Consider the following 17839-nt stretch of genomic DNA (forward strand, 5'->3'; position numbering starts at 1 on the left):
TATATATATATATATGAAATACTTGACTTTCAGTGAATTCTAGCTATATATATATATATATATATATATATATATATATATATATATATATATATATATATATATATATATATATTTATAGTATAGCAGTTATGCACTGCACTCTCTAAAAGCCCTAGATGTTATTGTCACATATGCATGTACAGTAGATGGCAGTATTGTCCTGTTTAAGAGTGTCACAACATTGCTGTTTACGGCAGACGAACTGCTTTACGGTAGACGAAAACGTGACTGCTGTTGTTGTGTTGTTACCGCGCTGGGAGGACGTTAATGAAACTGCCTCACAATAAACCCACATAAGAAACCAAGAACTTTATTCTCGATCATTCTACAGTTATAACGTCATTGGGCAGGCACGCTGTTTATATTGTGGGAAAGCGGACGTGAAAACAGGCTGGCCGCTGTTGACACGTCACTCAGGTCCGCATGGAGCTGGAGGGGGCGTGGCCTCCAGCTCCGCCTGAATTTCCGGAGTTTTTCGGGAGATAATTTGTCCCGGGAGATTTTCGGGAGAGGCGCTGAATTTCGGGAGTCTCCCGGAAAATCCGGGAGGGTTGGCAAGTATGGGGGAGAGGCACTTTTAAACCGAGTTGTAGTTAAATATTTGACACACATGGAGCAAGCAGCAGTGAGGAGCTATCGTTAGCTTCTGTGCTAAGTCACTAACAGAAGTGAACAACATAAACAAACAAGATTAGTGATAAAGTCGCTACAAGGAGAGATATAGGTTCTAAAGCAAATTGGTGTATGTGTAACTAAAGCTGTCGTCACTAAGTCGCTGTCCAAAGCGTTGCATAACTTGGGAGTCGAGAAGTATCACGTGCCATATTTATTAAAAAAAAGTTTGATGCGCGTCCGTGTGTCATCAGAGAAGCCTCCGTAAACACGCAAGGGGCAGGAGTGAGCCAAAGAGGATGGCATGTGCTTCGCCTGTCAGGCGCAGAGAGGCTCAAACGGCCGTAACAAAGGCACATCAAAAAATATTGGTATGGCGGTATGGTCTGAAATATATACCGCTTTCTAAAATATACCGATATTAAATATAATACTGGTATATCACACAACCCTACACATGGGCATAAAGGGCAGGATATATAATGATTAAAACATTGGAAGGATAGCTCCCTATAGGAATCTGTGTAAACAGCCCCTTTCTAAACTGTTTGATTGCAAATAGATCACACATCATAACAGACATCAGGTTCATAACAAATGCAGTATTAGTTATTGTAGGCATGGTTCACAAAACAGATCTCCATCGCACACATTTATGAAAACAGAACTGCTAGCTGAAAAACATAGTGGCCAGCCAAATGATGCAACATCCAACTTGGAGGCATGATTAAAAATGTGTCTTGTGTCGTACCTCTTTCTCGCGCCATGTTTGTCCGCGCAGACAGCCAGCACACACTGCTGTAGAGCAAAGTGAAGAAGGACACGAAAGGAGCCAGAACTTTCTTGCTCAAGCGCACACACGTATTGGACACGGACGTTAAGACACCTGGGAAGAAACATCATTCTCAATGTTATGACATCATTCATTAACTTTCCAACAGTTACAGTTGTGGTCAAAAGTTGACATAACGTGGACAAAGATAAGACCTTCTGGAGGAAAGTTATGTGGTCAGATGAAACAAAAGTTAAGCTGTTTGGCCACAATACCCAGTAATATGTTTGGAGGAGAAAAGGTGAGGCTTGTAATCCCAGGAACACCATTCCTACCGTCAAGCATGGTGGTGGTAGTATTATGCTCTGGGCCTGTTTTGCTGCCAATGAAACCGGTGCTTTACAGAGAGTAAATGGGACAATGAAAAAGGAGGATTACCTCCAAATTCTTCAGGACAACCTAAAATCATCAGCCCAGAGATTGGGTCTTGGGCGCAGTTGGGTGTTCCAACAGGACAATGACCCCCAACACACGTCAAAAGTGGTAAAGGAATGGCTAAATCAGGCTAGAAATAAGGTTTTAGAATGGCCTTCCCAATGTCCTGACATGTGGACAATGCTGAAGAAACAAGTCCATGTCAGAAAACCAACAAATTTAGCTGAACTGCACCAATTTTGTCAAGAGGAGTGGTCAAAAATTCAACCAGAAGCTTGTGGATGGCTACCAAAAGCGCCTTATTGCAGTGAAACTTGCCAAGGGACATGTAACCAAATATTAACATTGCTGTATGTATACTTTTGACCCATCAGATTTGGTCACATTTTCAGTAGACCCATAATAAATTCATAAAAGAACCAAACTTCATGAATGTTTTTTGTGACCAACAAGTATGTGTTCCAATCACTCTATTACAAAAAAAAATAACAGTTGATTATTGGAAACTCAAGACAGCCATGACATTATGTTCTTTACGAAGTGTATGTAAATTTTTGACCACGACTGTATATGAACATTTCTTACCTGTCTTGCTCTTGCGACTCCTGTCCCTGGAGTATATATTTGTGAAGGGTGATGACGACGAGTAGGAGAACGCATCCGCCGTGGAGACGTCTGCAGCATGTGATGTCGATAAAGACGAGTGTGTGGTGTGGGAATCCATTTGTTGAGAGTGAAAGGAGCAGTCTTTACAGACGTAACCGTTGGCGAGCGTTGTGTGAGAGTTTGACGGGCTGATGTCGCCGTTGACGCTTGACGCGCTCTGCTCAGAGTGAGAAGTCATGCCTGAAGAAGAAGGGCATGCATCATAGATTAAAATTGTGTATTCATTAAGGGTGTAACGGTACGTGTATTTGTATTGAACTGATTCGGTACGGGGGGTTCGGTTCGGTTGTGTACCGAACGAGTTTCCACACGGACATATTAAGTAGCGCACCGCACGTTGTGTAAACAATGCACACTGAGGCACAACACATGGCATGCTAGCAGCGACCGGGCTACTACAACATGCAAAAGCCAGAGCTGGAAGACCCTCTTGCCTCATTAAGATCTCCTGTTTGGGACGGCTTCGCGGTGCAATACAACAATGGATAACATCGCTTCAACGAAGAGAAAGACGAACGAACAAACAGCTCCCACCGCATTCAAGCAGCTTCTCCTCGGCGAGTCAGACAGGGCTAAAGCAATAACAAATGCCGTTGGTGTTTTTATAGCAGCAGATTTAAAACCATATTGCATTAAAAACTAGATTTTGACCCACTTCTATGGTGGAAGAACAATGAGCCCATATATGCTCTTACTGCCAAGTTAGCCAGGCACTACCTCGCCATACCTGCTACCTCTGTGCCCAGCGAAAGGGTATTTTCCACAGCTGGAGACAATTTAACTGCAAGCAGGTCTGCTCTTTCTGCAGATAATGTGGATAAACTGATTTTTCTGGCAAAAAACATGAAAATTGAAAGCAAGTCACCAGGGTTAAAGGCTGGGGGGAAAAAGAAAAGTTAATCTGAGGCTGAGTTGACCTGAAACTGTTTAATGTTGCACTTTTTGTATGTAGAAGAAAAGTTTTGTCATTTTATTTAATCTGAGCAACAACTTGAAGCAGTTTAATGTTGCACTTTTTATGTAGACATGTTGCACTTTATATGTAGAAAGGTTTTGTTAAGAAACCAATTCTGAGCCTTATCTTATTTAGTTTTTATTTTATATATGTTGACTGCATTAACCCTGGCAATGGACCCTGTGTGTATATGTATGTTATTGTTATGCTTAGCATTCATGACTGATGTTGCACTGATCAGCCTAGTGGTGGCTCACATCCATCACACACAGAGCTATTTTAAAGCAATGTTAAAAGGATAAAGCCATTGTTTACACATTTTGGTAAATAAATAACCAGAAAATGTATATTTTGTTGTTTTCTTACTGTACCAAAAATGAACCGAACCGTAACCTCTAAATCAAGGTACGTACCGAACCGAAATTTTTGTGTACCGTTACACCCTTAGTATTCATCAAGTGAACGTTATAGGAGTTTTGCAATGCAACGGACAATGATTCCATCAATTTCTTGCTCCTAGAAAAACAAATGTATCATATAATATCAACAAAATTGCCAACAACTGACCCCAGTTGCCGTCCACAGTTGTAGTGGTTTTAGTAATGGTGCGCTGCCTCAGGTGCATCTGGTCCATCGCAGTCGTGTGCAATGAGGCATCAGACACAGTGTTGCTTTCCTCGATGCTTCTACTGCTGCTGTTAATGGGGGTACTAACAGCTAGGAAACTGAGGGTTGTCCTCGGAGTTGCAGCTTGGCTTAGGGACAGCGACATGGAGTTGGAACTGGCCTGCAGCTTCCTACTCCGCAGGGTCCTAGCAGAGAGAAGATAAATATTCGAATATGGGTTGTGTCTGCGCAAAAACAGGATATGAACATGCACTTATTTAGCACTGACCGTGACTCTCTCTTGGTAGTGTAGCTACTGTTGCTCTGGTTCTGCGTGAAGTCACCCTGGCTGTCGTTACCATGGTGACTGGCACTGGTTTGCAAACGCAAGCTCCGCCGGGACATCCTGGGGGACTCGTACACTGGAGCGATCTGGTGCTCCTTCTCAAACTCTAATGCTGCGGTTGAATAGCTGGAGCTGGGGAGGCAGGAGAAAAGTGCAACAGAATAATAGGGAAAGTTAGAGAAAAGCAAAGAGAAGTCCTTGTTGTTGACTAAATCAAATAAAACTAACCCGGGACAGAAAGCCCCGAGAACATGTAGTTGCCAGGCTGTTGTTCACTGCAGCTGGCAGTGGACAGAACAGGAAGTGGCTCACCCACAAGCAAAAGGGAAAACACGACAACAGAGTATGCACAGCCAAATTGGAAAGACTAACCTCGTAAAAATCTGAAAAAATATGCAATCGGACTAAAAGCAAGACTCCAAACTGTCGAATTCCAAAAGGCAGCATGGACGTGGAAACACTGAAAGTTGTAAATATAAGGTTGTCATGCATCACACTGCGCTGACTCATAGGGCCACACCCACCTAGTGCAGTGCTGTAGGCACACACGGCACATGAGGACAACACTCACTGACACCATTGTTCACCATAGATGTACTACGAGTAACTGACGATTTCTCCTGTTTCTCAAAGGCATTTAACTGACGATTTCTCCTGTTTCTCAAAGGCATCAATATATGATGCAGTAAAAGACAACATGCTTGTCAGTACTTTAACAATATCTGTGTTCATTATGCTAACATACCAACACAATATGATGAATGAAGTTTCAACATGTTGGTAAAGGCATTCCCCAGTGTCCCTTACAGTAAGTTTGCAGCCTTGCGAGGGATAGGGCTACAATGGTTAATCGATTAAATCAATTGATTAGATTAGAATTAATCAAATCCGGATCCGCATAGAGTGCCAGAACTTCAAACACACAGACGACATAGTTTTCACACGGTTGATGCAATAGTGTAGGCGCCATGATATGTGTAATGCAAACAGTGGAGTTTTTATTATTATTATTATTATTAACACACATGTTAAAAATGCAGTTTTAATGTTGATGAAGTGTATTTATTAGAGGAAAAAGAACAAAGGTTATGGCAAGCAGAAAAGTTATTGTTTATTTCAACAATGTTCCCGAAAATACACATTTAGGCTATAAAGTGAGTTGTATCCAATTATTCAATCTATGGAACAAACTAATCGATAGATTACTCGATTACTACAGTAATCAATAGCTGCAGCACTAGAGGGGGGACAATTTAGTCCATGCCTCAATCAATCACGCATCGATCAATCAATCAATTTCTTTTATTGTCATTGTCATAATGACAATAAAAGGAATTGATTGACTGATTCATTGATTGATTGCTGCGCCAGGTCATAGAATAAATTAATGTAATGTGCTCACTCCTCGCCAGTTGTATATATCGGTCACCTTTGACAAGGAAATCAATAGAAAGACTCAAAATAATACACAAAGTCAAAACTAATGGCATCCACTTAAAAAAATAAAATAAAAAGTATTTACAGTGGAACCTTTAATTACAAACTATTTGCAAACTTTTTGATTTACAAACTTTCAGATCGAGTCAAGTATGCGTGTGCGTACCATGTCTCGCTTCATTCAGTCATTCATTTTACATGCCTGGTAGGCAACACTCAGAAGGCTGAGCGTTCTACTAACATTCTGCCTTCCTAGTCATGTCTTAGCAGTGCATCGTGTGTGCCTTTTGTGTGTGTTTCCCCTATTTAACAAGTTTTTACCATTTTGCTAACTCAATTTGAGTCCCACAAATACAACAGACCAGTTTGGCAAAAGGAGGGAATCCCAGTGGATTAAAAAAGACTACTTGCGAGGAGTACAGTACATCAATGGCGCTCACAGTCACAAGTATGGAAAATGACAAGTCAGGCTTAATGCTACAGCAAATTTTAACTGTGAAAAGACTGCACATTTTTGTAAAGTGTTGCGTCCGACCAGTCTTCCTCTCAGGGAATAAAACACACTGGTCAATCCTAAATTCTTTCGGATGACATATATGTTGAGTAAGAAGGACCACCAAGACAGAACAGCAATATTACCAAGTTTTACTAAATCTTTAGGAGACCAGCCCTTACAATGCGATAATAGCAGCATCAAGAAACGGTCTAAAAATCAAACAGAAAGAGTCAGGTTATTTAGTACGAAAACAGAAAGAAATACAGCCTTTTTGTTCTAAACCAATAATGCCTCCTCCACAAAAAGAGAGTACATCATACTCCCGGTAGACATTCCAGCCTTCAAGGTGAAACACAGAGTTTACTAACGATCATAAGGTAAAAAAAAAAACAAAGTGTACACATGGGGAAATATTAGCTGCTTTAAATATGATTATGGATACAGAAAGAACACTTTAAAATACATGCATTCTCCACAAAAGCCAGGGCAGACTTATTGCACAGGTAGGGAACATTTCCTCTCCTTCACTCTCCAGGGGCACACACGGCTCCTCACCTTCTCTCTTTCTCGGTCAGCTGCTTTTTTCTCCCTCAGCTCCTAGTTGATTTGACTTTTTTAATTGTTTATTATTGTAGCATAATAGTTGTTCAAATTAAATGGTTTTGTGATTTCTGATTGGCCTTTGTGTGTGTGCATGTTGGCAAGGCAGCACATACAGCACATTTATGTTGTTATTAAATATAAAGTTGACCCATCACCTCGTTATGTTTGTTTGAATAAAGTACGGTACATAACTTTATATTGCGTGTTTAAAGTGCACAAAGCTTCACTAAAATAGGGACTTTTGTCAAGGCTGGAATATTCATATTTATATTGTTTCTTATGGGAAACTCTGCTTCACTATACAAACTTTTCGATTTACGAACCCTGTTCAGTAACAAGTTAAGTTCCTAAATTAAGGTTCCACTTAGGGCTGGGCGATATATCGATATACTCGATGTATCGCGGGTTTGTCTCTGCGCGATATAGAAAATGACTATATCGTGATATTTGAGTATACGTTCTCACGCAGTTGCTTTTAGTTGCGGGCATTACACTACAGGCTCTTCTCACTCTTTGTTGTCTCCTTCTCAGAGACATAAAACAAGCACACCTTCTTACATACGTCACATACGTAAACGCCCTCGCGGAGCAGAGAGGTAGCGGCATGGGTAACGTTAGCTGTGGTGCGAGTGGTAATACAAGAGAAAGAAGGTGCGAATCTGGTAATAAATGAAGGAAGAATTCATTCCCAAGAAAAACAGCAGGGCGTCAATCGTCTGGCGGTGGTTTGGCTTCAAGTGGGAATATGTCGAACAGACAACTGTAATTTGTCAAGTGTGGGGCAAAAGCGTTGCTACAAAAAGTAGCATTACTGCTAATATGTAGCATCATTTGAAAAGTCACCCGCTAGAGAATGAAGAGTGCTTACTCCGCATGTCAACATCTCCGTTCGGTGCCACACCAACAAAATGCAGAGGCAACCATTTCCACATCAACAACGTATGAAAAAAATAGTCACCAACAGAAGGAGATAACGTCCGCAGAAACCTACCACATAGCGAAGGACATACACTATTTGATTTCCTATTATGCAGCTCATTTTTATTTGACAGTTATTGAAATATCTTGTGTGACATCATGCACAAAAGTGCACTCATAGCTTGTTTTAAAATGTCTCTGACAATCTTGCACTTTGTTTTGAAATGACATGAATGTTTGTGCCACTGCTTAATAACTGTTTAATAAATACAGTTTTGGTCAATTGACTTAGTTGTGATTTCCCTCTCTGCATGAACGTTTAAAATGAGCATAATTAATGCAGTATGAACAAGGATGTTTTAATGTAGACACATAGAATCATCATACTGCTGTGATTATATGTATCAAGTGTTCATTCAAGGCTAAGGCAAAATATCGAGATATATACCGTGTATCGTCGTCACATGGCCTAAAAATATTGAGATATTAAAAAAAGGCCACATCGCCCAGCCCTCGTTCAACTGTAATATGATGCAAACTACCAACACGATAATAAACACTGTTGAGTTAACCTCTCTGGCATTCTCTTTGTTAAGCACATAGCTCTCTCGACCTCCCCTCTATTTGAAATGCTGAAGATTACACACTCTTAGCCATACCTATATCCAATTATGTGCTTTTGTGTTTACTCAGCATGCTGCTTCAACTGGCTCTCCAAAGAACACTTCCCTCAGAACAGCTAAAGCAGAAATAAAACGGAGTTCTAATACCACTCAAGTAGTCCAAAAATGATTCAGTTGAAATGGGACTAATTCAAGGCTTCAAGCCTTAAACTAAGCCTGCATGAAAATATTTTAAAAGCTGTGTCTCCAGCCAGACACAAACATTAATGTGATATTAAGTGCAAACACACCTGTGCACCCACTACAACCTGCAGAATAGTTCATCTTCCTCTGGTGTTGACAATTGCACTCCCAGCTTGTAACTGCTCACATCCCAGCATGCTTCAGCTGAACAGCCAATAATTCTTTGGTTTGCAAACTTTTTTTTCCCTAAGTATCCATATCGACGTTTGCCAGGCGGCTCTGACAGCCCACATCGGTGATATAAATAGAGGCTGGAGGTTGTGCTGTTAGAAGTAAGAGATGAAGGGACGTGGACGAAGAGACAAACAGGGCATAGATAACAAAGACGTTTGCTTGCGGACAATCAGCTTCCAGGAATCTCTCCTTGCATAATAAGCTTTGATACCCTTCCCACACTCAAGTGGGTTCCGCCAACTTTCTTACATCACGTGTCTCCAAAAGTGTCATATGACATTGAATTATTTGTTTTTATTCAGGCATCAAGTGGAGAGGAGGAATAAGCAGGAAGTTAATCAATACATTATGTGAATCAATATAATACCAAATGACTTGGATGCATGCCTCACAATGGATAAACGCCAACTATTAGGCAATTATTTGACTTGGTCTCTTGTTTTTATTGATAATCCTGTTATGCAAAATAAGCAAACAAGCATCTTAAACGACAGCAGAAAAACCAGCTCATCCACTTTTTTTCCCAGACCAACAAAGAAACTAATCCCTCCATGAGGAAGACAAAGTGAAAGCTTCTGGTGATTTTACACCTCCAATACCATGTTTGGTTTGCTGCCACTGAACGTACCACCTACTCACATGCTGCCTGCTTTCAATATCATATGCAAAAACACAGACACAATTTTAGAGAATGCATTATGCACAAAATTAGACATTTACATTGCATGCTCTGCAGTAGCAAGTCAGTTTAGCCTTAAGTATCTTTACTTAAAATCCATATAATTACTGTATTTATTAGTGATGCACCAAATTTTCAGTAACTAAGAAACTTATCACCATAACAAAACTGTTGAAACCGGATGTGGAGATGAGGTAAGCAGAAAGCTTATCTGGAGTGAAAGCAACATGTCTGTGCTAGGGCTGCAACTAATGACTCTTTTGATAGTCCACTAGTCAATGATTATCTCAGTGATTAGATGATACAAGAATGATACTCGAATGTGTCTGCAACAAATGTTATTTGTCAAGAAATCGTTGCAACCCTACTGTATACCTACACTAAAAACATGTTCAGTGTTTTGCTTGCATGTCTCTAAGTCACTTACAATACAATGACAACACAATTACACTGCACCAATTTATCCTCAGGAACTCCTGGTACAACATAATTATAACAACATGCATGCCACTGTGTTTCCAAAAACTGCAGCGGACCAAGGAAAAACCCCTGAGGCCCCAAGGCCCATATTGTACGAGTTTCAGAAGAGAGCGAGAGAGACTTGTGTTGAGGGCTGCTGAATTTCCATCAAAATCCCTGTGGGTGGGTGTAATTTGACACAGATTAGGATTGTTCCATCTCACCATCTCTACCCCTCTTATTGACATTACTTCTACACTGGATGTCCTTCATGGTGGCTCATGGTAGCGCATAGAAGACGTGATGAATACACTTGGTCCACATGTCAGTGAAAACAACTGTGAAAGTGGCAGCACAATCACTGAGCGTTGGTTTGCTGACTTGGCACAAACATGAAACTCTAATTCTTTTGGCTTTTCACCCACAGAAAATAAATCTGTTCTTGTAAAACTCATATGAGTTTTCCTCATAATAGTAAGGTTATGCTCAAAATACTCTCAAAATAGTGACCCTAATAATCCTAGGTAGTGATGTTCCGATCAAGGTTTTATGTTGCCGATTCAGATATCAATCATCCATGAGTGAGATTGGCCGACACCAATACAGACACTAATCGCTTGTATTAACTATACATTCTTCAATATATTTTAGGTTAGTGCTATTGACAGTAGGAATGGGTACAATTCACATTTGAACAGATATATGTTACCAATCCCCGGTACCTGAACCGTACCAATTTTTGGCACTTGTGTGTGTGTTAATAAATATTACTTGTTTTTGATGATAAAATCTATATTTTTTTTGGCAACATTTAAAAATTAGCTGATTTTGGTAACTGCTGTCCAGTTGTTATATGTTGTTTCCGAGTATGATATTCAGTTGCAATTACAGTTGCAAGTACAATATGTTACATAGATAGATAGATAGATAGATAGATAGATAGATAGATAGATAGATAGATAGTACATTATTGATTCCTTCAGGAGAGTTCCCTCAGGAAAATTAAAATTCCAGCAGCAGTGTACAGAGTTGAGATCAAATTTAAAAAGTAAAAAGTAAATAATGGGGGTATAAATGGAAACAAAATAGAAAAATATTACAATAAGAATAAAAATAAAAAGCAACAATGAGAATAAAAATATAACAGTAAAATAAGAATATAACAAGAGAAACTAGACAGTAGTTACCATGTTATGAAAAAGTATTGCGCTGTTATTGTTTCGCATCCCCTGTCATCCGAGTACCCTCCCTCCCCCCCAGAGAGGCGTTGTACAGTCTAATGGCGTGTGGGATGAAGGAGTTTTTGAGTCTATTAGTCCTGCACTTGGGATGAAGCAGTCTAGCACTGAACAGGCTTCTCTGGCTACTGACAACGGTATGCAGAGGGTGACTGGCATCATCCAAGATGCTCACTAATTTTTCCAGAGTCCTCTTCTCTGCCACCGTCCCCAGTGAGTCCAGTTTTATTCCGATCGTAGAACCGGCCCGCCTGATCAGTTTCTCCAATCTGGAGCTGTCCTTCTTAGATGTACTGCCCCCCCAGCACACTACGATGTAGTACAGAACACTGGCAACCACAGACTCGTAGTACATCCACAAGAGTTTTTTTTTACAAATGTCAGTATTGTAAAGTTTATGGTGTTTATTGATTTTTGTTGACCCCTAAAAAGTGTTAATACTGTAAGTATTGTTTCTCATTACGCACCGGCTGACGGCAATCGGGAGTGATGTCAAGGCACTGTTGTGAATCAGTGCCTGGTCGGACCAGCGGGATTCAGTCGGTACTAAAAAAAGTCCTGGATTCTATACCCACCCCTAATTGACAGTTTAACTATATCAACACAATATTTAAATCAGTTTCTTATTTCCTTTTTATTACATACAGTTGTTTGAGCAAAAGTCAATGGTACACAATAACTAAACACAAGCAAAAAACACTATTCATTACTCATTTAAATCCTTTGGTGTATGCACTGAAAGTTTGACTGTGTCCAGGGAATTATTCCCTGAGATTGTAAACATGAACAAAAACAACAAAAAGATGATTGAGAATATAAAAATATTGATAGATCACTCTTGTATTGATCATATACTAATACTACCTTTAATATCGATACTACAAATGTATGGATCAATCCAATTTTCCACTACGTGTGGTGTACGGCCAACATTTGTTATATAATCCTTTAACTTGTAATAATCTACTTCTTTATTTCATGTTATTAGCCACTTATATTTTGCTGTAACGTGGTTCCATCTACACATCTTAAACTTTATTACTTTGGATTAACATTAAACTTAATGTGTTGCCTCACATCTCTTTCACGGTATATCTCTTTCTAAATTACACCACCATGCACTGCTTTCTCCAGGCAGCTTTGGGACTTTACTGTCAAAGCGTCATCTCTTGTGGAAGCAAACCTCACCATCAGAGGCCTCACTGACCTACTTACAGCATCATCAAACATGAAAAGTTTGTGTGCATCAGGGCAGAACCCTCTCCAGATTTCAGTAGGCATGGGTAGAGGGGTTGTTGGCCATTCTATCAATGGGTTGGACCACTTTCCAAACATAGTGGGTAAGGAAGAAAAAGGCGACAGATGAAATACCAATGTCATTCCATATGTATCAGGTCTAACTGAGAAGAATATTTAACCAACACAGCATTCCAGCCCCTTCAAACCAGCCAACACCTTCAGGTAACGGATCACATATATCGGACACCTCACACCCAGAAAAACAATATGGTGTATGCCGTCCAGTGCAGAGACCAATACACTGATTTATATATTGGGGAAACAAAACCACCAGCCAGAGCAAGTCACAACACAGCAGGCAAAGTGTTCCAAGTCAAGACTCGGTGTACCTGCACCTCAAAGAGACACAGCTCTCTTGAGGGCAAAAATGTACATATTCTAGACTGGGAAGACAAATGGTTCAAAAGGGGAGTGAGAGAAGCCATCTACTTCAAAGTTGAAAAAACATTCCTGAACGCGACATTACTAAGGATTAAATACCGGTATGTACATTACACAGGGCTGGGCGATATGGACGAAAAAGTATATCTCGGTATATTTTTACTCAAACTCGATATTCGATATATATCTCGATATATTTTCCGGTGAAAGTATACATTCATTTTTGAGCAGGATTCACTGAAATTGAAGTGAATGGCAACTGTACTGTAAACAGTCAGTGGCACTTTTATTAACCCAATTAGTCAATATGGGTATTAAAAGCACAGAAAATAAACTGTTTGATTAGCACAGAATTACATAACATAAATAAAATAGAAAAATATTATTTCTACATATAATAAATAACATAGCTGTGCAAATAATAAATTTTTGGCAGCATTTCTTGTGCAAAATATGTCCGGCTTGGCAACTGAAGAACAGTTTGGATTTGGGCTTACATGGTAAACAACTCTAATGAATGTTTTATCCAGACACATAAATGTGTCCAAATGTGGCCAAGTAGACGCATTGTGGGTTTCATGGACGTGGTCTACATCGCTAAAAGAAAAATCTAAAGAAGAGAATCCCTCTGCCATCTTCCACTAGTTTTTTAATATATAAATTGCTCTTTTCTCCTGACTCTCACGTCAGCATTTGGGACGTCTGTTGTGATTTCCCTTCCGGGTTCGATGACCCGCCCTATCTTCCCTTTGATTGGCCGAATCTCAACCAATAATACATAGTAAACAACCAACCAATCATGGATCTTCTTACACGTGCAAGCATGTCTTGGAAGGAGGAAGGGGAGGGGTTTAGAAGCACAAATAAGCGTGTTTGGTCATTTTACCGTGAAAATAAATTATATATCAATATTACGATACTTTCTTGATTCATATCTTGTTTAAAAATATATCGATATATCTTACAAACTCGATATATCGCCCAGCCCTAAAATTTCATATCACGGTTATTGTGACCAAAAATGATTATTATCACGGTATTTATTGTCTTATGTGCTCAAAAAGTACTCAACAGACTGAAATCTTTTAACCAATTTAAAAAAATAAATAGTAATGATGAAATAGAAACACACAATATATACATTCTTGGCAGAGGAAACATGTGCCGTAATATTGTTCTGACTTCTTATGAGTCATTTTTATTTGAGTTTGCAAATATGTTCATTTTCTTCCATTTAATTAGTAAAAGTTTTCATATGTTTTTTTTAATTGTCAAAAGCAAATTGAGTGTTCACTTTGCTTCACTTTCGGTTATTGTGGCGTAGAGTTCCATATTTTTTATATCAAATCTGTACATTGTTTAAGTTCCTGACTTAGTTCTTTCTGTCGTTTTAACTCCAGATATAGATAGACTAAGTGCTTTTACTGTCTTAGATTCTGGTAATTCCTAAAATTTTATTTTTACTCTCTGGTTGAGAATTGTTGAACCTTTTCTGTTAACCTATTGTTTGGTTTGTACATAATCGTTGTAGTTTTAAAGAGTACAATATCTGTACATTTCTGTATTTTAGTGTTAATGACCAAGGAATGTGCATGTTATCTATATTCAGGCGTATGGAATGCAATAATGCTATTAGATAAAGTGTAGTTCATAATTGTTTTCCCGATGTGCTGTGTGTCGAAGCACATGCCACTGGACAAAGAACTGCCCGCACAAAAAGCACAAACAAGTAAGATTGACTGAAAATGACAATGTGGATGAAGTTAAAATTGTAATGAGTGAAGCTGCAGGCTCAGCAATCATAGACATTGCCTGCACTCACACAGTGTGTGGAGAAAAGTGTCTTGAAAGTTATGTAGATAATCTCAATGAAAAGCAAGTAAATAAGCTCAGAAGTGCAAAAATAGGATGGACAAAGTGTCATAGTCGATATTCCACTCCTGCTGAGTAAAACATCATTAAAGGGGAACATTATCACAATTTCAGAATGGTTAAAACCATTAAAAATCAGTTCCCAGTGGCTTATTATATTTTTCAAAGTTTTTTTCAAAATTTTACCCATCACGCAATATCCCTAAAAAAAGCTTCAAAGTGCCTGATTTTAACCATCGTTATAAACACCCGTCCATTTTCCTGTGACGTCACATAGTGAAGCCAACACAAACAAACATGGCGGAAAGAACAGCAAGCTATAGCGATATTAGCTCGGATTCAGACTCGGATTTCAGCGGCTTAAGCGATTCAACAGATTACGAATGTATTGAAACGGATGGTTGTAGTGTGGAGGCAGGTAGCGAAAACAAAATTGAAGAAGAAACTGAAGCTATTGAGGCATATCGGTTTGAACCGTATGCAAGCGAAACCGACGAAAACGACAAAACTGAAGCTATTGAGGCATATCGGTTTGAACCGTATGCAAGCGAAACCAACGAAAACGACACGACAGCCAGCGACACGGGAGAAAGCGAGGACGAATTCGGCGATCGCCTTCTAACCAACGATTGGTATGTGTTTGTTTGGCATTAAAGGAAACTAACAACTATGAACTAGGTTTACAGCATATGAAATACATTTGGCAACAACATGCACTTTGAGAGTGCAGACAGCCCAATTTTCATCAATTAATACATTCTGTAGACATACCCTCATCCGCGCTCTTTTCCTGAAAGCTGATCTGTCCAGTTTTGGAGTTGATGTCAGCAGGCCAGGGAAGCTAGGGTCGATATTCTTCTCTTGATCATCTTGGGACGGTGTGAGCAAAGACATCCAGGGGGTTTAGCTCGCTCGTCTGCGGGAACAAACTGCCGCCATTACTTGCCGTGCTACCGAGGTCCTTTGTCCCTGAATTGCTCACACACTCCGGCAGATTCAATGGGGGTCTGGCGGCAGATTTCTTTGACTTTATCATTGGAAATGCATCTGCTTTGAGTGTCGCAGGATATCCACACATTCTTGCCATCTCTGTCGTAGCATAGCTTTCGTCGGTAAAGTGTGCGGAACAAACGTCCAATTTCTTGCCACTTTCGCATCTTTGGGCCACTGGTGCAACTTGAATCCGTCCCTGTTCGTGTTGTTACACCCTCCGACAACACACCGACGAGGCATGATGTCTCCAAGGTACGGAAAATAGTCGAAAAAACAGAAAATAACAGAGCTGATTTGACTCGGTGTTTGAGAAAATGGCGGATTGCTTCCCGATGTGACGTCACGTTGTGACGTCATCGCTCCGAGAGCGAATATTAGAAAGGCGTTTAATTCGCCAAAATTCACCCATTTAGAGTTCGGAAATCGGTTAAAAAATATATGGTCTTTTTTCTGCAACATCAAGGTATATATTGACGCTTACATAGGTCTGGTGATAATGTTCCCCTTTAAAAAAGGCAGGATTTACATTAGACATGGAAAACGACAGGGCAGTGATGTTTAAGCAGCAGATACCTCTTCAGTTTACCAGCTCAGGACACTACTGTGTCGACATGAGACAATGATGACATGGAATGTTGAATTCAAGATTTATTTGCTGAAGATGAAGTCCTGATCATAACAGAAAATATGTCCACAATGGAGAAAAACAAGGTCCTCCTCAAACTTCATGCATCAGCAGATCGCCTGCATAATCTAATTCAAAGTTCAGGGAACAAAGACAGGGACTGTCTTTACCATGAATTGATTAATGTGGACCCCGACTTAAACAAGTTGAAAAACTTATTCGAGTGTTACCGTTTAGTGGTCAATTGTACGGAATATGTACTGTACTCTGCAATCTACTAATAAAAGTTTCAATCAATCAATCAAAAGTCTCATTATTTTGCAACAAATAGTGGATGAACGTGACACGTGCCAAAGATATAGCAAGGCAAAGCCAAAACCAGCTGTTTGGTTTGCCTCTAGCTTCGGAATATAATGAAACGGTGCTGGTGGACCTGCACAAGCTGGAGCCAGGCGTTTGGTATCTACATATAATGCACCATTTAATACGTTTCAGCTCTGGAAATATCGTAAAAACAAAGAAATCTTTTGTAATTGTCAACTCTTTCATCCGCACATGGATAAGTGTCCATAGTCCTCCCAAAAAGCTCTTCAGTGACAATGGCGGAGAATTTAACAAAGAAGAGTTCAGGGACATGGCAGAAAACTTCAATATCAAGATTATGACAACAGCAGGATACAGTCCATGGAGCAACGGACTGTTGGAACGACATAATCAGACACTGACAAACATCGTCCAGAAAGTTAAACGGGAAAAAGATTGTGACTTGTGCACTGCCTTGGACTGGGCTTTAATGGCTAAAAACTGCATGCACAGTGTACATTGTTATAGTCCACATCAACTGGTATTTGGTCAGAATCCTAACCTTCCCACTGTATTGGTAAATGCAGTAGAGGGCACTACAGTGAGTACAAGAGAAGGAGAACAGCTTTGCATGCCTGGAGGAAGGCTTTCACTGAAGTTGAATGTTCAGAGGATAAGAAGGGCATTAAGAAAACAGCTCAGATAGACAGATGAAAAATATGAGACAGGAGAAAAGGTTTAATATAAACGAGGAGATTGGAAGGGACCAGGAGTGGTGATTTGTCAAGATGGAGCTGTTGTGTTTGCAAGACACGGAAGTATTCTAGATATAGTTCATCACTCACGACTTAATAAGGTGCACACAGATTGAAGACAGTAAAATTACACAAAATAGTGTTCACACTGAAACAGGATGTGAAAAACGTAACCGCTGATAGTGACACAGATGTTTTACACAGAGCATCATGTAGCTCAGATAATGAACAAAACACAGACAGTGAAAATGAACATGACAGTGATGGCGAGGGAAACACGAGTGAAGGTGTAATTCAAACCGATGCA

At 39.8% G+C, this 17839-nt stretch overlaps 1 protein-coding gene across 6 annotated transcripts in view; it reads right to left on the minus strand.

The window, feature by feature from the left end:
* Window positions 1-17839, minus strand: part of sun1b (Sad1 and UNC84 domain containing 1b) — a 69698-nt gene that overhangs the window by 25094 nt on the left and 26765 nt on the right. For 5 of the 6 annotated variants that reach the window (XM_061974201.1, XM_061974200.1, XM_061974198.1 and 2 more), the window contains 4 exons: window positions 4378-4566; window positions 4050-4294; window positions 2447-2707; window positions 1406-1540 (listed from right to left, as the gene is read on the minus strand). In XM_061974201.1, the coding sequence (XP_061830185.1) occupies window positions 1406-1540; window positions 2447-2707; window positions 4050-4294; window positions 4378-4493 (757 nt within the window). In that variant the 5' untranslated portion in view covers window positions 4494-4566. Of the gene's footprint in view, window positions 1-1405; window positions 1541-2446; window positions 2708-4049; window positions 4295-4377; window positions 4567-4806; window positions 5003-17839 lie in introns of those variants that run through there. The other variant, XM_061974203.1, reaches the window with a different exon arrangement.

Source organism: Nerophis lumbriciformis, linkage group LG22 (genome assembly GCF_033978685.3).
Source record: "Nerophis lumbriciformis linkage group LG22, RoL_Nlum_v2.1, whole genome shotgun sequence".
NCBI lineage: Eukaryota > Metazoa > Chordata > Actinopteri > Syngnathiformes > Syngnathidae > Nerophis > Nerophis lumbriciformis.